At 42.6% G+C, this 22,326-nt stretch overlaps 1 protein-coding gene across 1 annotated transcript in view; it reads right to left on the bottom strand.

Annotated features, from left to right (window-relative positions):
• SEPTIN11 (septin 11) overlaps window positions 1-22,326 on the bottom strand; it is an 86,288-nt gene that overhangs the window by 22,622 nt on the left and 41,340 nt on the right. The window contains exons 2-4 of the mRNA XM_079700909.1: window positions 18,056-18,170; window positions 9,502-9,697; window positions 401-587 (exon numbers count right to left, since the gene is read on the bottom strand). Coding sequence (XP_079557035.1) covers window positions 401-587; window positions 9,502-9,697; window positions 18,056-18,170 — 498 coding nt within the window. The remainder of the gene's footprint in view (window positions 1-400; window positions 588-9,501; window positions 9,698-18,055; window positions 18,171-22,326) is intronic.

Here is a 22,326-nt window from a genome sequence, read left to right as displayed (position 1 = left end):
GCAGTGAAATTACTCTGTATGATACTCCAGTGATGAATACATGTCATTATAAATGTGTCTAAGCCCACAGAATGTATAACACCAAGAGTGCACCCTCATGTAAATTATGGACTTGAGGTCACAGTGATGTGTCACTGTAGGTTTTCCAGTTGTAACAAATGCACCATCTGATGGGAATGGTGGCAATGGGGTGGGAGTGGGGCTATGCATGCCACGGGGCAGCGAGTATGTGGAAAATCTCTGCACCTTCCTCTTAATTTTGCTGTGAACCTAAAACTGCTCTAAAACATAATCTTTAAAACAAAACACCAAATTACACTGAAAGCAGAGGTAAATTGGGGCCCCAGGATAAAAGTGATCTTACAGGAGAGTGGACAGTACCCAGAGCAGCAGTGAGTACCTTACTGTCCAGCTTCTTCATGGTGACCAGGTCCAGGGACTTCAGCGAATGTCCAGTGGGGGCAATGAAGTAGAGGCATGCGTGGATCCTGGTGTCGTGGTAGTTGAAGAGAGAACGTTTGATCTTCAATTCCTCTTGCAAGTAGGCCTCAAACTGGGCATCGATATATTCCACGATCGGCTTATAGCTAGGGCAGAAGAAGGGTTTTTTTTTGGTTTTTTTTCTCCTTTTTTGCGGTACGCGGGCCTCTCACTGCTGTGGCCTCTCCCGTTGCGGAGCACAGGCTCCAGACACGCAGGCCCAGCGGCCATGGCTCACGGGCCCAGCCGCTCCATGGCATGTGGGATCTTCCCGGACCAGGGCACGAACCCGTGTCCCCTGCATCGGCAGGCGGACTCTAAACCACTGCACCACCAGGGAAGCCCCAGAAGAAGGTTTTTTAAGACACATTTTCCAATCAGCATGTTGCTAGTCTCAAACCTCTTTGTACAATCCTCCAGGAAAGTCTTCAGTGGTTCCTTCTTCCCTAAGAGCTAAGGCCCAAGTTCCTTACCTTGGCAGCCCAGGCCTTTAGCCATCTGGCCCCTGAACATCACCCCAGGCCCTCTCTCCAACCCCTTCCGGGGCTTACCCTTTCTGTCCCACATGTCAAGCTCTCGCCTGCCTCTGTGCCTTTCCTCATGCTAGCCATCCCATCCCCCCACACCTCAACCTGGAATGGTCTTCTTCCTATTATTCCCCTGGCTAACACTCAGCCTTTAAAACAGCAACTGGAAATACGTGAGACACACTGTCGCTTCCCCCATGGCACCCATGAAGGTATTGCTAAGAGACTGTGGGATTCTTTCCTGCTGGGCCAAAACTGAGCCTCAAAATCTGTCCCAATAAAGTGATTTTGACAGCCTCTCCCAGGTGATTGGCATCGATGCACAAGATGAAACTGCTCTGCAGTTTCAGGATGCGGCACCTCCTCCTGCTGGCAGCCCCTCCCTGCTCCTGCGCCCCCAACCCCCGGGGATGAGGGCTTCTCCGTACTCTCATAAAGCCCTGTGTGTGCCATAACCTCATCTATAAACTGAACTGCCTGGTCTATTATGATCAAGGTTCTTCCCAACTCTCAAATTTTATGATTTGAAGGTAAACTTTGTAACCCTCTCTTCTCACCAAATCATAATTCAAATCTATTTTGAATAATTACACATGACTCTATTAACTGGCCAAAAACACAATCACTAATAGCATACTGGGAAGACATATTCAATAAACCATATGTTCTCCAGGGATTAAACAGTACATTAGGTCACTGTGGAAAAGCCATGAACTCTTCCAGGTCTCCAAGGGGACTTCTCAGAAGTAAGTATCACCAGCAATGACATGGGCTGATTGGGAATAAAATGGGTTAATTCTTCCCCAAACTTACTACCTTGCTGAGGAACAGTTTAGGCATTAAGAAAAATAAAAACCTCTCAACAGTCAACTCTCGGATCCATAAATTAAACTGAAATCCCTGAAACAGGACTATAAATCTTTTATAATGAGGATGACAGCAGATGCCCTAAAAGAAAAAACAAACAAAACAAAATTAAACAAACAAACAAAAATGTATGACCAAAACTGAAAACAGAAAAAAGTTTTCTTATATTTTCCCTTGGTGATTTATCATAATCCATTGCTTCAATTTGAGCAGACGAAATCTCTAGAGGTTTAAAGAAAAAGTAGAATGTGCCTAAATAAAATTCTAAACATGACAGTAGAAATCCCAATGAATTCCAATAGAAAGGATGAGCAAGTAATAAGATTCTCCTCCATTTTCCAATTTTAAAATATAGGCAGGAATTATATAACAATAGCAATAGCCATTATTATGATAGGACAGTTACATAAAATGGGGGTTAAAAGCATGGACTCAAGCCAGACCACCTAAGACCAAACTCCAAATCCATAACTTACTAGCTGTGTGGCTTTGGGCAAGTTACTAAACCTCTCTGTGTTTCAATTTCCTCATAGGTAATATCAAGGACAAAGATATTACCTATATCAGACAGCTAATGTGACAAATTAAGTGAGCTAATATATGTAAAGAATTAGCCCATAAAACTGTGAGATATAACTATTTCATAGTAATATAATAAACAACAAATAAGAGAAAAGCAAGCCTGACTTTTCAAAAAGACAGGGAAAAAAAAAAAAGGAACTTTACACTGACCCGCTTTCCATGGTAACTGTTCTGCTACTGACTCATGCATGCCCTGTAGGGCAGTGGACCAGGCCACTCCAGTGAGGCCCACCCATGCCCTGCCAGTCCAGGGCCTGATCTTTCGGTCTCCTGACACCAAGGCATGTGACTGGGGGAATCAAGGTCCCCCTACGCCCTCTTAGCCCCAAGGACAGGAAAGCAGCTCACAGCAGGTGCTCCTTCCTGCCTCCCCAGTTCCTGATTTGCAGCTTCTTAGCACCTCCCCACAAGAGTGGCCCAAGTATGCTGCTTCTTTCTATTCATTTCCTTTCTGCATTTGTTGTTTTTTTTTTAACATCTTTATTGGAGTATAATTGCTTTACCATGGTGTGTTAGTTTCTGCTTTATAACAAAGTGAATCAGCTATACATATACATACATCCCCATATCTCCTCCCTCTTGCGTCTCCCTCCCTTCCACCGTCCCTATCCCACCCCTCTAGGTGGTCACAAAGCACCGAGCTGATCTCCCTGTGCTCTGCGGCTGCTTCCCACTAGCCATCTATTTTACATCTGGTAGTGTATATATGTCCATGCCACTCTCTCACTTCGTCCCAGCTTACCCTTCCCCCTCCCCGTGTCCTCAAGTCCATTCTCTACATCTGCGTCATTATTCCTGTCCTGCCCCTAGATTCTTCATAACCATTTTTTTTTAGCTTCCATATATATGTGTTAGCATACAGTATTTGTTTTTCTCTTTCTGACTTACTTCACTCTGTATGACAGACTCTAGGTCCAACCACCTCACTACAAACAACTCAATTTCATTTCTTTTTATGACTGTGTAATATTCCATTGTATACATGTGCCACATCTTCTCTATCCATTCATCTGTCGATGGACACTTAGGTTGCTTCCATGTCCTGGCTATTGTAAATAGAGCTACAATGAACATTGTGGTACGCGACTTTTTGAATTATGGTTTTCTCAGGGTATATATGCCCAGGAGTGGGATTGCTGGGTCGTACAGTAATTCTATTTTTAGTTTTTTAAGGAACCTCCATATTGTTCTCCACAGTGGCTGTATCAATTTACATTCCCACCAACAGTTTGCATTTGGTTTTGATTCTGATCCTCCAAGATTATGGGAGGCATAGCACCTCTCCTTTTCCAGTGAGGCATGCTTTCTGCCCTGGATTTGGTATATCCCAAGACATCTTTTGTTCTCCTCTATACCTCGGGCTTCGTCTGCCATCCCCTCTTAAGGAGTTTGGGCCAATCTTTTCAATCTCCTTCTTCTCCCTGTATGTGGTTTCCTTGGAAAATCACATCTACTCTTGCGTTTCACTTAACCAGATCTTTCACCCAAGTTTCAGACCAATCCATCCAACTGCTTACCGGATATTTCCACTTGCTCTTCTAAATATGTCCAAAATCAAACTCTTCATCTTGTCCCCAAACCCACACTCCCCCGTATTCCTCAGGTCAGCAAATTGCACCTGCATCCAGACCACTGGCTGTGTCAGAACCCCGGGGCTCAACCCAGAGACCTCCTCTCCTACCTCCTACACATAACCAAGCACAAAATCCCATCCATTTTACCCTCTATATCATTAAAAACAAATAAATGTATTTCAGGAGAACAATTTACCATAATCACTATGCCTTGTGTTCAAGATTCAATTATGTTGATGAAACAGTTTCTTCCTGATGCATGAGTCAGCCTAGTGGCTTTGTACTCCCCTTCACATCCTTTGAACAAACTCTGCCCTCTCTCCTACTCCTGTCCATATGTTATCTACACTCAAAGTCATAAAGATAAGGAAACTTCATCCCTATTTTGCCCTTTGCTAGTTTCCATTCTTACAGCAAGGATACCTATTTATATTCTGCTCTGCCAATTCAAACTTCTGTGGATCTTAGCTCTATCAAGCAGAGGAAAGGGCAGGGTCGGGGAAGGGGCGGGGTAGGGCAGATCAAATCAAGTCCTTACATTTTCACATAATTTCTTTTTAAGGCATGGGATATTCCTTTTTATCTACCACTTATTTTTTTCCCCCATAAATCTCCAGCCATTAAAAAACACAAAAAATTGACAGAGGTTGACCCTAAAACTGATGGGGAAAAAATATTTTATGCAATGTTTTCTATCCACCCAAGCTACCCACCTGCAAAATAGCCAATGCCATTGTTCAGGGACTGACTCTCCATTTCATACGTGACCAGATACCTAGCATCTTGCTATCTATTAGCCAAAGTTAATTTTCCTTATCCTTCAACTACATCTACCAGAAAGTGTAATTAAGACAGAATTTGAAGACCAAACAGTCCATTCCATTACCATTTTATAACTCCGATAAAGATTTGGTGAGTTTGAGGATTCTCTCAGTGGATTTCAATTATCCATGCTTTTTTAGGACTGATTATCATTATAGTTTGTAATATGCCATTGACATTCTATCTCCCACATCCCAAACGTGAGGCCAACAAGTTCTTTTATTTCCAGCACTACAGCAAATTTGGTTTCCCTTCTTCTCCAGACCTCTTTCCTTCTTTACTGAAGAGTACAGACAGCAAAACAAGGAGGCCCTTAGACCACGAAGAGTTAATCGTGCTATTAAACAAAACAGGAAACCTTACCAGATCTCTCTTCCTGCCTCCTTCTAGCTAGCCTGGTCCCAGGCAGATAATGATGCAGGAATGCTGACATGTCCGAAGCCTACATAAACAAACTGGGACATTCTTGAAGTCTTGCATTGATGGCAGAAAAGCTTGCCTAATCCTCAAAGTACTAAAAATAATCATGGGTTTAGAGAAACAGCACATCCCCTTCCATATATTTACATATCGATACAAAAATGCATATCCCACTTCCAATTTTCTGAAGGAAGCAGACCCTATCCAAATGATTATTTTTTTAACAACAGACATTTGGGTTTATAGTCAACAGTGTCAACAATCATTCTGGGGCCCAGAGTTCTAAATGCCACTTAAAGAGGTTATGCAACAGCTGTCAAGAAATTTCCGAAGAAAAAAAAATACTTGGTATGTAGGTTAGGTTAATATCACACTTCCTCTCTTCTAAGTCTCCTTGGAAACTATTATTTGACCCAAATGAGTCAGATAATTTCTTAAAGAGGCCTCCAGCTGCAAATGTGTGGATCAGCGTTGCACTGGCCACCTGCTGTTCAGGGCTGGTGAGTGAAAACCCACCAGACTGAGGGAAAGTCCCCATTTAGGGGAGAAGTAAAAATGCAATGGCAGTGCTGAAGCGATGACTCAGAGCTGGAACAGCTCATGGAAACTGAGCAGCAAAATGCAGGAAGACGGTTCTCATTCCTGCAGGAATACATCCTGAGAAGGTGCAGCGGATGTCTTCCCATCAGGGAGTGCACAAGCATGGCACTCCCCAACCCCAGGGAGAGACCTGCGCAGGTCAGAGATGGAGACCCGCCTTGCTCGGACGGGGGCTCCATGACCACACGAGGACCAGTGTGCACTTTTGCCTGTCATCAGGGTTTTCTCTTCATCTGTTTCAGTGGGCATTGCAGACAGCCTTCAGGCAAGAACCTCTCCATCATTCCCTGGCATTGAGGTCATAAATTAAGAGCAACTGCTCAGCTGTGCTTAGCTTTCCTCCACTCCAACACAATGTACAGATAGTCCATTTTGACAGATGCAAAATGAAATCTTTCTTACTATGTCTAACAACTGCTCCTGTATTACAGGCCAATGCTTACTGAAGAGCATTTAAATTGCCCTATACATAAAATAGAGCTCCGTGCTCAGCTAGAGCATGAGTTAAATATTTCTCTGCTGTTACTGTGTGCTCATATTTCTATCACAGATAGTTAAAATATATCTAGACAATACATAGCCCTAGATAAAATGGTTCAAATTCCTCTTTACAAAACACACACATATAACATACACAGTTTTGAGGAAAATGAAGCAAACAAACAAAAAAACCTGGTACTAATGAAGTTTCTGAGCCCTAAGCAAACATAATGGTACTTAATGATTTGGTGTCTTATTCCCATTAAGCTGTCACTGCACAAAAATGTCTCTGGAAGCCTCCTTCTGGAATTATCTTTGGGCCTGGGACAGTTTAATTTTAACTTTCTCAAACGTTTTTTGAGAATGAACTTAAGTATTTAAAACAATCATAACGGACTTCCCTAGTGGCACAGCGGTTAAGAATCCGCCTGCCACAGATATACAATGGAATATTACCCAGCCATAAAAAGAAACGAAATTGAGTTGTTTGTAGTGAGGTTGATGGACCTAGAGTCTCTCATACAGAGTGAAGTAAGTCAGAAAGAGAAGAACAAATACTGTATGTTGACACATATATATGGAATCTAAAAAAAAAAAAATGGTTCTGAAGAACCTAGGGGCAGGACAGGAATAAAGAGGCAGACGTAGAGAATGGATTTGAAGACAAGGAGAGGGGGATGGGTAAGCTGGGACGAAGTGAGAGAGTGGCATGGACACGTGTACACTGCCAAGTGTAGGGTAGATAGCTAGTGGAAAGCAGCCACATAGCGCAAGGAGATCAGCTCAGTGCTCTGTGACCACCTTGAGGGGTGGGATGGGGAGGGCATGGGGGAGACGTGGGAGGGAGGAGATATGGGGATATATGTATATGTACAGCTGCTTCACTTTGTTATAAAGCAGAAACTAACACACTATTGTAAAGCAATTATACTCCAATAAAGATGTTAAAGAAAAAAAAAAAATCTACCTGCCAATGCAGGGGACATGGGTTTGAGCCCTGGTCCGGGAAGATCCCATATGCCGCGGAGCAACTAAGCCCACGTGCCATAACTACTGAGCCTGTGCTCTAGAGCTCATGAGCCACAACTACTGAGCCCATGGGCCACAACTACTGAAGGCTGCGCACCTAGAGCCCATGCTCCGCAACAAGAGAAGCCACCACAATGAGAAGCCCGCTCACCGCAACAAAGAGCAGTCCCCACTCACCGCAACTAGAGAAAGCCCATGTGCAGCAACAAAGACCCAAAGCAGCCAAAAGTAAATTTAAAAATACAAAATAAAAATTAAAAAAAATAAAAGTTAAAAAAAGTAAGAACAATCATAAGGCATTTAAAGTCAAGATTAGTGAATAGGATGGGTGATCTTGAGATTAACACATTAAGAAGGTTTAAGGCTTAACAGCTTCCCTCAAATAAGGGCACACAGCAACTCAGAGAAAAGAGCCAAACTTGCTTGGCTTTATAAAATGACTATGTGTGTTTTATAAAAGTAAAACCTCTGGATGCAGACAGCCTTCTCTACTGATGGGTGCTAAACTACTAAAGCAAACAGCCTGAGATAAGATGTAAATGAAAGAACTTGAGTCAATAAAATGACTGTTTGCTTCACCTCAAAAAAAAAAGTAAAACCTCACTATATTATTTTAAAACTAGATCATCAAGTTTATGTAAACCAGTTTTAGTGAATGAATACATGAGACTGACATAGCTAACAGCTTCTGTCTACATACAAACTACAGGACCAAAATTCTGAAAAGACATTTTATTTCTTAAGCAGCTTAAACATGTCCTTCTTCTACACTGACAAAGAAGTTTGTTATATATATTATCAAATTAGCTTAACAAACCCTTGCTGGATAGAGAGCGATCTGAATTCCTCACCAGGCTCCACTGAAACCACACTCAATATTCAGACTCAATGTGGCCATTCTGCACACAGCGGGCCACCCAAGTATGAGCAGCCTACAGGAAGACCCAGACAATGCACAAAGGACACACAGTGCTCATGCCACAGCACTAGCATCAATATTAAGATCCTGTGCTGGCTGGAAATCAACGACAATTCTTCCAACTGATCTTTCACAAACATGCTTTCTTCACTTTGGGGTTTTAGGAGCTGATAGCACTCTATCAGCTGTGTATTATTACCACACCCCTCCTCCAGGCTTAGCCTTTCCCAGTGCCCTTCCTTAGACCCCACCTAAGAAGAGACTGTATGCAGATCCCACTAGAAGAGGCCTGAGAGTATCCAGCGTCATTCCCTTAGAGTGAGATAAATTGCCAAGGTCCCATAGCTGCTCATAGGCAGAATCCAGATCACAACCCGGGTCTACTAAATCCTGGGCTCTGGCTTCTCGGGAAAATCATGTTGACTCCAAGTTTTCATTCAGATCTGTAGGAATTTGGGGATTCAGTCAAATATCTCAATCTGCCTCAGAGACTAGGAGAGCGTGGCAGATGTTCATTCCAAACTCCTTTTACTTTTTAATGCCCCTCCCCCACGCCCCTTTTTTTTTTTTTTTTTTTTTTTTGCAGAGTTAAAACAGCAACAACAACAAAAACCAGAAACCACACTTCCCAGACTCTCTTGCAGCTAGTGTTCTGGATCTGGTCTACTTTCTACGAAGCAGATGCAGCCATACAAGACCTGGAAGCAGGAAGGGAGCCACACAAGGCAGAGGCCCACACAGGGAAAGGGGTTCTTCTTGCAAATGATGGTGAAGGCATTTGGCTCTCTGAGACAGACTGGGTGGAGGTTCTAGAGACCTCTCCCCAGTGTCACAGCTACCAAACTATATAAGGTAGTTTGTGGCAGGGGTTCCACTAACTGTACGTGTTTCTCTAGACTGCTTTTCCAGGTGGGAAAGCACCCAAGCCTGGTTCCATGACTCTCCTGGAAAAATGCCACAAGGTAGCTTATGCCTTCTAACAAATCCCTTTTCTCCTTACCCTAGCTGGAATCAATTACACTAGCTGATTCTGACCTCAAGAATATTCTAAGAAAATTTCTCAGAGGACAAGAATGTCTTATCTTTTAGGTGATAGGAGACCAAGCCCCATAACTAGCAAACACTTAGTCTTTGCATTTACCCGGGATGGATCCTGTTACCTTCTCACTCATTTACATCCCCACAAAATCCCAAGATGTACCTGTCATCCTTATTTATCTGGTCTCCAAATCCCACAGTGTCAACGATGGTTAACTTCAGCCGTACATTGCTTTCCTGAAGCTCATAACTTCTGGCTTTTAACCGGACACCTGGTTCATTGTGAGTAGCTGGGTCACTTTCAAATTTGGTGTTGAATAAAGTGTCCATTAATGTGGATTTGCCAATGCCCGTCTCGCCTGCATGACCACAAGGGAGAAATCAAAGAATGTGTCAATGCCTCTGAGGCACCAGTTCACATCATCAGGAGTTTTTCATCATCATGATAGTAAAATTTTTTGAAAAGTCAGTATCACCAAAAATTCCACCACAAAAAGATAGTTCTTTCCATGTGTGATCTACGGAATACTTCCTGAGAAACGCTTTAATGAATTTCCAAAACCGTTCAGTAGAAAAGATCTTGAACTTACAGATCAAGATACTTTTCTTTACCTCTGCATAGAGAATCAGAACCTATAAGCTTGCCTGTGGTCAGTGTGTGGTCATTTCAAAGACATAAACCGTAGTTCCTCCTTCCCTAAACGTTGGCATGTAACACTATATTGCTTTAAAAAAAATTCTATATTGCTGAGTTTCTGTTACGAAGAAAATTCAAAAGACTGATTCATTTGTATTGAATTACTCGATACCATCTACTGTTGTGGAAAAGAAGTACATTTTTCAAAACAACACTCTTGACAAATAACAGCAATCATAACAAACCCAGCTACAGCTGCTGAGCGCTTACCTTGTACAAGGCCCTGTGGTAAAGAGCTTCCAATGCACTATCTCATTTAAACCCTAGTACTAACCCCCATGGAATAAGTACTGCTCTTTCCTCCCTTTTACAGATGGGGCATTAAGGCTTAGATAAGGTCTAAGTAACTTGCCTAAAGTCACACTGTTAAGTGGCAGAGCCAGGCTTCTAACCCAAGTTTGTGTGGTTCTAACACCTACACTCAACCAACACAGCATCCTGACTTCACTGTTACAGAGAAAAATGACTGCCTAATTTTTTTTAGGTATGGTTATGAATCTGTGAGAATCCTCCATTATCTCCATTTTTATTTCCCTATTCAGCAGATGGCAAGCACCTGTTAGATTTCCCAGGTTCAAGCGGATGTTTGTGACAATGAAACTGAATGATGTTAAATAACCTGCAACAATGGCCTTATTAATTCACATTGATAATTCAAGTCAGTAAGTCTTACTGAGCCCCTAATATATGCAAAGGAGAGTGGCAGGTACCTAGCACCACTACACCAATCAAATGGTAAGACCCAAATGTGGAGCCATGGAGAACTTTAGCTTGGTCTTCAAAATAAGACCAAGAAAAATTTTCTCTATATATACTAATTCTTGAGTCAAACATAGTTGGCAATGAGAAAGAACCCACCCTTGTCAGGGGTGGTGGTTGAGTGTGTGATGGTAGAAATCGAGAAACATTACCCACAAGAATGCCTTTAAAAAAAAAAATCTGGAAAATTTCCCAATTAGATTTTCAGCTCAATTTAAACATACCAATATACTGCGGCCCTTTCAACAAATCCCAATCCCATGATGGTCCTAGGAACAGTACCTCTCTTCTGAAAAATTGCCATAATGACTTTTAGGATGGTGACAATTCCATGGGGGAAAAAAGAGCTCTAAGATTTATAGCCTTAGGGCAACTTTCCCACTGACAAAATACCTTTACTAATTAGAAGTTCTGTATTACTCATTGCTTTCCAACACAGTACAAACATGAAGTAGAATGGAATCTTTCTGTAATTGAGCTTTCTCTAATTAGAAGCCTTAGGTGGTTTGCCACTGACTACCATGATTCACTTGTAGGATAAAAGTTGCTCAAGTATATTTGCCTAACTCTTTAGCTTTACCCATTGGACCCGATACATCTAAGATCAAAGAATTTCCTCCTTCATCAGTCTTCTTTCAGCCAGTATCCTTTCCAGCTTAGTACCAAGTTCTGGGAATACAACAACGAACTGGCCTGATCTCCCATAGCTTAGAATCTGACCTAGAACATGACTGAATACCAGCCAGACTCTGATTTACTGTTATGGGAATGATATTTTAAATGTCTGCCATAACCACATTCCTCTCACAAGCAAGACCATAGTTTATAACATGGACCTTGATAATGACCACAGATAACTGGCCCAGGGCTAGCCCCCTGTCCAAAGGCACCCATGGACGCCAGTGCTGAGAATGCTCCAAACTGGACAGTGATGTGTCTATCCAATCAAACTTCTATCTTTGGGAGTTTGAACCTGCACACAGCACGATGGCATGAAAAAGAAAAGGTATGCTGGGGGCTTCCCTGGTGGCACAGTGGTTGAGAGCCCGCCTGCCAATGCAGGGGACATGGGTTCGTGCCCTGGTCCGCAAAGATCCCACATGCTGCGGAACGGCTGGGCCCGTGAGCCATGGCCGCTGAGCCTGCGCGTCCAGAGCCTGTGCTCCTCAACGGGAGAGGCCACAACAGTGAGAGGCCCGCGTACCGCAAAAAAAAAAGAAAAGATATGCTGAGAGAAGCAAAAAATCAGATGCCATGAGGCAGCAAAGGCTGTCAATAAATAGAAGACATGTTGCTGACAGACAATTAGCTGGACATACAGGAGAAAGAGAGCAGATAGATACGGTAGACACTAGTACCTGAAATTTATTCATTAATAATACTTGAGTATTTTACTATGTGACAAGCATAGGTGCTGGGGATAAAACTGTGAAGAAAAACAGCAACTGACACTTCTTGAACTTCTGTAATATCCTGAATGTCATTCCAGATCTCCATGAAGTCTAGCTGTGTAGCACTTGAGACTGTCTCCTGTCTTCCTTACTTTCCTTCACATTCTTACAAAAAAAGACCCATCAATAAAAGTAACCTAAAGTAGTCTCTGTTCCCTAATGCTCAACAAGCTCATATCCACCATTGGTGACTTAACAAAATAACTCTGAACAAAACAAAATTACTAAGTAATGGATACAGAAACAAAACAGGGTTCTCACTTGTAAGGTACCTAGAATCTGGAAGGCAATTCTACACTGAAGGTACTCCAGTCATTTTAAGTACCTACTTGAGTATCTTTCTCAATAGAGCAAACTTCTTTTCAGAATTTACCTATTTTCAGAACAGGGAAAAAGGCACAACAGCAGAACTATCTTATAAAATTTCCCCTATAAGGTAACGGTTCTATCAGTGGAAAGTGACCCACTTAACTTTCATCTCTTTCTCTAAAAACAGCAATAAAGACTTCAATTTACATGGCAAGGATTCTAGGTTACCTGGACGGGACTGAAATTACCATCACATTTTACTAAGTTGAGAATTAGTTAAGCATATGTGAATCAAGAACACCATGTTTTGTTTTCTTTTTAAAGGCAAGGTAATTTTAATTATTATTTGCATTAAGGTGGAAATTACGAACAATTAGCATTCCAGGGCCTACTTACAGCACAGGGTTACTCCACGGGTTGGAAAAACCACTGTTCCTCTAAATTTCAGAGTGCTTTGCTTTCCATTCCTATGCTCTGTGCTTTTAAGAGCCCTAATTAGACACAGCTACTCTAGCAGCAGTGCAATTCACCACAAGCAGTTCCCTAAGAAATGACAGCTTTTGGAATAAAAGGAATTCTAGAACTAGGAGAGCTTTTCAATGCGTTTGTTGTTGAGGTCAATCTCTAGCCTCAGAAAAGAAGGCATTTTCTATATTTTTGAGGACACACAAGAGCACAAAGGCTTCTTTTAACTTGAGTAAGCAAAAGCCTACCTGGCATAGGTTCCAATTTAAACCCAACAACTACAATATTTTGAGACAATTAATGACTGGCAGCAACTGTGAAACATTTCAGAATCCCTGGCACAGAGCAGGCATTCAGTTTCAGGCATTTCTTTTCAGTTAACTGAAAAGAAAAATGATCATGGTGATCATTTATATTGAGATTTGCCACTTCGGTAGATTTTTCAGTTTGTTGCTTATTCTGTTATAAATTCATCTGCCTGAACAGTTGTTAGAATAATTAGAGATTTACTCCTGAAGCACTATCTGGGGCTTCCGTTTCTCCCATGTCTGCCAGTGCTGGTGAGCGTAACACCCATCGCACGGTGGGAAGCAGGCTTGCCCCGTCCATTCTGTTTAAACCGCAAGCTCTAAGCTGGACGTTATTAAAAAAGAAAAAAACAAAACAAAAACAAAAAACACGCAGAGGAATGTATTATGAATTAGAAAGTAATTAATTGTAAACTGAGCAAATAGTTGATCTATGATTCAGCATTTTTACTCTGACTGCCAAGACTGGTTCCTTGGATAATTATTATAATTATTCAAATAGCTGTGCATGAAGGTCTGTCTGCCTCCTCTAAACAGTCTGGCTTTTATTCTTGGATGAAGCCAGATAATCAGAGAGCTACGCTGTGTTGTTTTAACTCCTCATAGAATCGCCTTTGATGGAACATGCTTTAGCTAATACCACCAGCTGTGGTATTAGCTGGTGGTATTAGCCAAAGCATGCTGGTCTTTCAAGTCCCCTTGGAAGACCAGCATGTGACCCTCGGCGTTGCCTGGCTCAGTGGCGCTGAGTGGGGGACGCTCAGGAACCCAAGCTTAAATGGAGGGACGGCCACCATATGTCTTTTCTGAAAATCCATGGGAGAGATTTTTCCCGGTGAACTGTGTTTCATCTGGAGCAGCTATTTTGTTTTTACTTTATAGCTACTGTAAGTCTGTCATCATTAAACTTTTAACGTGTGTTTGGCACATAATATGTGTTTAACAAATATCTGTTGAATGAATGGGTCCCTCCATGCTCTGACCACTGGCGGAGAGGTACATGCGTTGCTGAGAGAATCAACTGCTATAGGCAGGTCTGATGGCTTTGAGTTCTGACTCTAACCTTGGCTTCACTTCATTTTCTGTGGTTAATTTTATCTTTTATTCATTAACTCATTCATTTCACCCTGTAATCACTTCAGAGCCTTTCCTGGAAAAGCAAGATGGGATAAAAATGTTTAAGATCTGATTGTAAAATTCTACAGCTTATGCGGACACTATAGCTTTGGCTAAAATGATCTGAAACTTGTCTGTTTTCTATTCCTCTTCTGCCTTCCCCTCAAAACAATACAGTGGAATTATTTTTTTAATTCTATTTTCAAAATATGTTATTAATTTACTTTGACCCTGCTATTGAACTGGTTCCTCTTCAAAAGCAGGGATGTCACAGTATTTTATCCATCTGTGTAGGTGCACAAAGAACCAACATACAGGTGGATCAATGCTGGAGTTTCTCACAGAGCTGGTGTCATTTTGGAAAGTGAATGACAAAGATGTATAAATTTAAAATTGTGAAGAAAGGCTGAATACTAATTTAGATTCTTTGGAGAAATACAGCGTGGGTAAGAAAGAAAGGCTTTATTTAAAACAAAATGCAGTTTTGTGGGTGAACGGCTGTGTTGTAGGCAAGATGGAGAGTAGAGGAACTATGAACTCTTGGGTGTCTGGTACCCGATTTAGCATCAAGAATTCTCTTCCCGGGCTTCCCTGGTGGCGCAGTGGTTGAGAGTCCGCCTGCCGATGCAGGGGACGCAGGTTCGTGCCCTGGTCCGGGAAGATCCCACATGCCGCGGAGCGGCTGGGCCCGTGAGCCATGGCCGCTGAGCCTGCGCGTCCGGAGCCTGTGCTCCGCAAAGGGAGAGGCCACAGCAGTGAAAGCCCCGCGTACCGCAAGAAAAAAAAAAAAAAGAATAGGACGGCATGATCTCATTTATGTTGCACCAGAACAAAAAAGTACTTTTGTAGTCATGAGAGACCTGTTTATATCTGTCTAGTGTGTCTCTCCCATGCCCTTTCTCCTTTCTGCCCATGTCTTCTCTCCTATGGGACCCTTGTATGTTTCGGGGTGGACGATCCCCATCTCCCACCCTGGGTGGGCAGATGACCCCGGCCTGGTTGATCAGAGATCCCATGACTGTTGAGAAGGTTTTGTCAGGAATGGCCTCTCTCTCCTCTGGGGTTGCTCAGCTGGCAACACTGCTGGAGGCTGTAGCACCTCCTTGAAGAAGAAGCCCGACCATGAAGCCACGCAGCAGCAAGCAGGCTCGAAAACCAGAAACGGAGCCCTGCAAACACGCTGCATCCCTAGAGCCAGCTGTTCTTAATTACACAATTCAATATATTACCTTTTTAGTGTGTTTGGGGGTTGAGGAAGAGCCTTAACTGAGTTTAAACTAGATTTCGGCCATTCTCTGTGGAAAATTTCCTAACCCAAGAAAAATCAGAGAGAGATACAACATTGCTGGCTTTGAAAATGGAGGAAAGGGTCCAAGAGTCAAGGAATGTGGACAGCCTCCAGCAGATGGAAAAGGCAAGGAAATGTCTTCTCCCCTTGACGTTCCAGAAAGGAGCATAGCCTTGCGGATGCCTTGATTTTAGCCTGGTGAGACACACGTGGGACTTCTACAAAACTGTGAGATAACTGGTGTTGTTTTCAGCCTCCGAAAATAATTTCCAAGTAGAGAAAAGTTTAGAAAGTTCCTAGGATTCCACAGTGTTTTCTCTATGGAATGGAAATGAGGGTAGGAGAGAAGGGGGGCTATTTTATAATTTTTTAACATAAATATGCATTATTTGGAATAACTTGAAAAACTAATTTTCAACATGGTTAAGAATGGAACAAGAATAAAAACCTAAGAATCATAGGGATTATCACCCACCCAGGAGAGTCAGAATAGCAGCTGCTTTACAAATCCAACAGCACAGCAAGGATGTGGCTTGTGAGGAATTCCAACTAGCACCATAATTGTGCTAGTAACACAAGGGTCAGCCAACGAGTCAACACTCCCCCTTGCACACCACACACCCGGTCAAACCAGGTCCTTCCAGCCCAGTCCCACTGTAAGGCTTTATCCTACTTGCAGGGGCTGGGCCATAGCTCTCACATAGATTCTTGAAACTGATTTTGAAGACAGGGCTGGGGGAGACGGAGAAGAGAAGCCAGAATAGTAACTGGCCTACAATTTAGCACACTTTTCAATAGAAAATCAACAAATTGCCAACAAATTGCTATGCTAATGAAGAATTGTCCTGCTCTGCAATGAGCATTTAGCAGAAGAGAAAAGACTGACTCATTTATGCCACTCTGAGAGCTGCCATTCCAGGGGGTCCCCTGTTGAATTTTAATCGGCTTCAAGTGGGGAAAAGGGGAAAGCAGGAGAGCTGGCGGCTCTGGTCATGTTTCTCTCCAGTCATTCTCTCTCCAGTGCTTGAGACATAATGCCAGACAGCGAGCCATCTGGTGTGCAAGTCAGTGGCGGCTTTCCACTAGCGAATGCCCAATGCAGGGGCCACGTTCAGTATGCTCCTCTCGAAGAATTTTCAGAAAGGAAAATACCTGGCCCTCCCCCCAACTACTAACTTACGTTGAATGCACATCTTTCTTTTCTAAAGTCACTTCATTTTACTTAGACAAGAGAAGTCAGGACGTTCTGCCAAACGTCGGGGGCGGATACACAGAGAACACATATCGGCTACATACAGAATTCCTTTTAATTTGTCTTGAAGTCTGTGCCCAGAGGACAATGGCAACAAAACAATGCAGCCCGAGCCACTTCACTGCTGTTTAGCCTGGTCCTTCATCAAGAGTGACAGGGAGGGTGAAGGAAAGGCCGTCATCTGTTCCAGGGACACGTTTGCTTCAAACCAATAGGAGATTTCTATTTCTATGTTCCTCTTTTTCTCCACCTCCTTTCCTACCTTCCTTGTCTTAGTTTAAGAAATATATGGCTAAAGAAGAAGAAAAATACCAAGGCCAGAGGCCCAGGTCAATGCATAACATCTAAAGGATATGAATAACACATCCTGAGGATGCAAATATGTAAGTTGTATCTGTTTGGCCTTTTCCATTTATCTACCAGGAATAAACTGAGGTCAATTTCAGATTCCAATTTAAGGACAAAAGGTTAATTTATTAATTCAGGCAGAAAATGTATTTCAAATATAAAAGAGAATTTTAAATTGTCTTTTGCTCTAAAAGCAAAAATTTTTAATATTCTAAATTTATCAAAGTGGTTAAAGTAGTTTCAGATTTTACTTACTGTAGACAGCATATCTTTAAAAAGACTTCAGTGGAGATTACTATTGCACCATAGTCAAAGACCCTGGAAACAAATTCTTAAAATGCTTTTGAATGATCTTCCTATGTATGTGCATCTCAGGTACTTCTTTCAACTTCCTATAGTCTAGCTAGGGTCTAAGTCCCTCCCCCCACAAAATATTTAAATAAGTGGTTCAATAGCAATATTAAACTGATCACTGCTTGACAATGTGACACAAATAAAAATAACATTTTGAATAACATCACAAAGCCTACAAAGCATTCTACCTAAATACAAGTCTCGATCTTTGTGTGACATACATGAGTGGGTATTATTGCCCTGCTTTACTGATAATGAAAGAGTAGAAAATATCATTCCCCTTATTTCCGGAAACGTGCCCCTCTGACAGTCACCTGCCAACACCTAAGAGTCAGATTCCTTGCTCAGCAGCAAGGGACGAGGCACTTACCAACACACAGGATGTTGAAACAGAATCCTTGAGAAGTCGACTTGTTGACCAGCTGGTCGGGGAGACTGTCAAATCCAACATGGCCAGAAAGAGACAAGTTTCGAAGCTCTTCATTCTGGAATTTCAGAAGGGAAACATTTGATAACCCCTGACAGTGCCACCTGGGTACCCCTCCCTCTCCCACCCTCTCTTCTTGACACGCATGGAAAAAGGTGACCCCTCTGCGTCCACCCCGTCCCTGGCTTCTACCCAACTGAAGTTACCAACTCCAGAGCTACGCTCTTTCCACAAAATCACACTGAGTCCCTAAGTACACCAATCTCCCTCCCAGGCAGCTCAGGTCCAGTTATAGGTGCACTGGTCCAGGGGAAATAAGCTTCTAGCAGTGGCTGAATCAGACATGCATTAAGTGACATTAAAAACTTCAACCATTCTGACAGCTTCAAGCACTCAAGAAAACCCTTCAATTTACTTTCAGCCCAGTGGCAAAAAATAAATGACACTCTTCCAGATACAGGAAGGAGCCCTGAGAAGCTCACAGTGGAGGATGCATACCCGTTACAATTATGGAAATTCTGTAACTACCATGATGAACATATTGAAAAGGGCGTGGCACAGGACTTGGTTTCCTTCTCCATCATCCGGACGGGCTTCTCGGGGCTACTTTGCTCTCCCTCACACAGCTCCTAGCACAGGTTCTGCACTCCCCGCATCTTCTCAAGATTCTCCTGAAGGAGACTGGGACTAAGGTAGTTATCATACATTTAAAAGCTGGATGATTTATATTGTTTCATTAGATGGTGCTGACTGCCTCCACAACTTTGAATGCATTCCGTGGGTATTGGAGATCATCTGTGAAACCTTTCTTTCCCAGGAAAACAGAGGTCAGCTATGGTCTTTCAATTAAACACCACAGTTATAACGGTATGGGATTCCAGAAACTAGATCTTGAAAGCCTTTCTGAAAATGAGACTCCTGGCGTCTGGCTATGTTGCCAATGAGCTTTATACTCGAGATACTGAATTTTGGGTGAGAAAATGAGCCTCAAATTTCCATTTTTTAATAAAGAAGAAAAAGCCTTGCACAGGATCATCTGGTCACTATTTTTAAAAAGACTGGTTTTCGTTATCCTCCTATGTGTGTTACCCAATGAGGACAGTGAGGTCTTTTAATAATCAGAGACTGAGACTCCATTTCCAAATCCCTAAGTCACTACAGAGGCAGGGAAATGTAACTCCATAGATGTTGTGATTTTAATGGAATGTTTTATGAACAATATAATATCTGAGGGCCTCGTTAGCTCTACAATTCTGATTCTGTGGAACAAGACTGGAAGCCACAACACTGCCTGAATACCACGGTGGCAGCTGCAGGTTTTAGGTCAACGGGACAGAGAACAGATGTCTAGTCTATGAATAGTCTCCTTGAAACCTGCCAGCAGTGACTAGGAGACTCAAGAGTGGGCTCTTATCCTTGAGCAGGATGGTCTGGCCGACAGTGCACCAAACAGCTTGGGGAGCAGCCCTGGTAGCTTGGCAAGGCCTCCTGACGGCACCCCGTGGCCCCAGGGCTACCACCTGCCCCTTCCTCTCCAAAGACCTCAAAGGTTCAGACAGCAGGTATTTTTAGGGTGTTTACCACATCTGCCAAGACTGGGGGAGGAAGATTTGAAAGGAGTCTGGGTTATATTTAGAACTCCTTCCATCACAGCTGCACAGGGGCTGCTGTGCAGCCAGCGAGGAGAAGCCATCACAGCAGCCTCTTTCCTGATGCACCACGGCCTTGAACAGTCAGCGAGCAGCACAAAAGGGGACGAGGCAAGTTAGAACCATCGTCCTGCCCTCCCTCTCCTCTTTGCCACAATAATTCTTTTAATTTCCAGCGGGGTGGGTGGGGAGGAGAGTGGTTTATTGCTCTGGATTCTGGACTGTTGTTGGGTTTTTAGGTTCAGATACCCACCCAGGAGCCAATCCGGGGAAAGAATCAGAGTTAGTAATTATAGCTCTCATCCCAGAACCCAGTGCTCAGCATCTCATATTCTCACCATTTCCAAAACATGAGAAACCACCCACATACCCACCAAGTATTTTTATACCCACTGAAAACCACATACAAAATGAAGGGTTATAAAACAGTTTGGTCTTGAAATTTTTTTTTTATTTAAATTTATGTCTTCAGAGTCTCTCTCTTCTTTGTCATATAAAATATGTCAATTTTATAATGCCATTTAAAAATTCCATAATCTGAGCCTATTTCTCTGCCCAGCAGTAAAGGAATCCTTTACTGGGCTATTGGTGAGTGATGGGGAAAGGGGAAATAGGAAGTTCCTCCTTTGGTTCATGAACAGGCTTAAAACTGAAAGCACTGCAGGATGTGTGAGGGGAGCTCTATCCCACACACAGCAGCTAAAATGAACTCCTACACCCCAGCACTTCATGGCACCACGCTTATGGCTTCATGCCTTAGATGTCTCTATCCGAAGAATGTGTGCGGGGCTCTTGAGTCTACAGGCGTGATCTCAGGGAGTCTCAGATAGTCTCATGTCTTTACCGCCATCACACACCTAGCAATGACTCTCAGAATTTTCTAAGTACTGAAATCTGTCTGCATTCCAGTTCTGAATTTCTACCAAAGGGGCAGTTCTCCCGGGTTGTCCTTTCTGTCCCTCAAATTGTTCTTCAAGAAACTTGAAATCATCTTCTTCTATTGCAAACCCACCCCTACTCCAGGGTTCCCTGTTTCTGTTAGTGACCTTTATCTGTACCTGAGACCCACCTGCCTGCATCAATTCCAAACTGTTATCAATGCCACATCCTCCTCCTCTTTATGCTAATTCAACAGGCTTCCAACTGTCACCTTGCCTCCATCCCACCCCCTCTAATCTTCCCTCACTCTACCTTGCTGCCAAAGGGATCTTGGTACTCAAAGGCCCTCAGTCCAAACTTGGCCTGCCAGCTCAGGAGCCTCCATGGGCTAAACTCAAATCTCTATTCCCACTCCTCCCAGGGAGCACCTTCCACTGCAGTTAAATGGAATTCCTTACAGTTCCTGGGAGAAAACCCCAGGGTTCTCCTCATCAGACTTTACTCATACTATTTCCTCTATCTGGAAGGACCTTACAGCCAGTGTTTACATATCCAAACCTTCCAGATCCCACAGAAATTCTATCTCCAGGCTTGTCTTTACTATGAAATCTCAGGGAGAATTTCAGTGAACATTCCCCCTACCAATAAAAGGAAAATAATAATTGGATAAAAGTAGCTCAAGCTATTTGGTATTCCACCATCATCATCATAACAGCTAACTAACATTTAGGGACCAAGGTTCCAGAAAAGCCCTAAATATGAATGAATTAGTTTATCTTAACAATTCTATGAAGTAGTTACTACTGTTACCTAATCTCAACTGACAGATGAGAAAACAGAGGCCCAGAAGTTTAGTAAGTTGCCCAAGGTCACACAGCCAATAAGGTGAGAAGCTGCAATGTGGACCCAGGAGGTCAGGTGCCAGAGTCCAGAGTCCTCACACTTAGTCACTGTTACCACATGATGATCTAAGTTCCTAGGTAGCCCCAGACAATACAGTAATTGTAGCTGCTATTGAAATCCAATATATTAAACTAGAAAGAAAAAAATGTTCTCTAAAATCATAATTCGTTGGCAACCATAAGAGGTGGAAGTTGAGAATTAAAATTGGCAAAGTAGCTCTAAGTATATTTTCACTGGTCCCGTCAATTCTGAGACTTTGATTTTTGCATCTATGGCACATGAAGCCAATAATAAAAGGTTTCATTTGGACCATTTTTGAGATGCAAGTGCCACCTTGGAGCCTCTAAGTAAGTAACTATAAGACCTTAATTGATTTAGTCCTCCACTTGCTAATCTATCTAGGGAGGGGTTGTACTTGCATGATTTTTAGGCCCACTCCATCTTGAAATGGGCAATGACTAAATTCTATAGTATAAAATAAAATAACCAGTCTTTAACTTGACAGCCTCATTTTTCTCTTTCCAGATCATCTTCACATGAACACAATTATTTATTTGTTCATTCAAAAAAACACCTCACTGCACAAAGCGCTAAGGGAGCAAAAATACATTACTTTTGTTATTCATTGATAAACACTCTGCCTGCCCTTCAGAGGTTTAAAATGTAGCAATAGAGACAGGACACAAGTAAATGTAATACTATTAAGGATAAAAGTGATAAATACCATCACTTTAACTGTGGGATGACAAAGGGGAAACAGGTAGCTTTTGGCTAGGGAAAGTC

This window comes from Hyperoodon ampullatus, assembly GCF_949752795.1.
Source record: "Hyperoodon ampullatus genome assembly, chromosome: 1".
In the NCBI taxonomy this organism is placed as follows: Eukaryota; Metazoa; Chordata; class Mammalia; order Artiodactyla; family Ziphiidae; genus Hyperoodon; species Hyperoodon ampullatus.
This window is presented reverse-complemented; position numbering and strand designations above follow the sequence as displayed.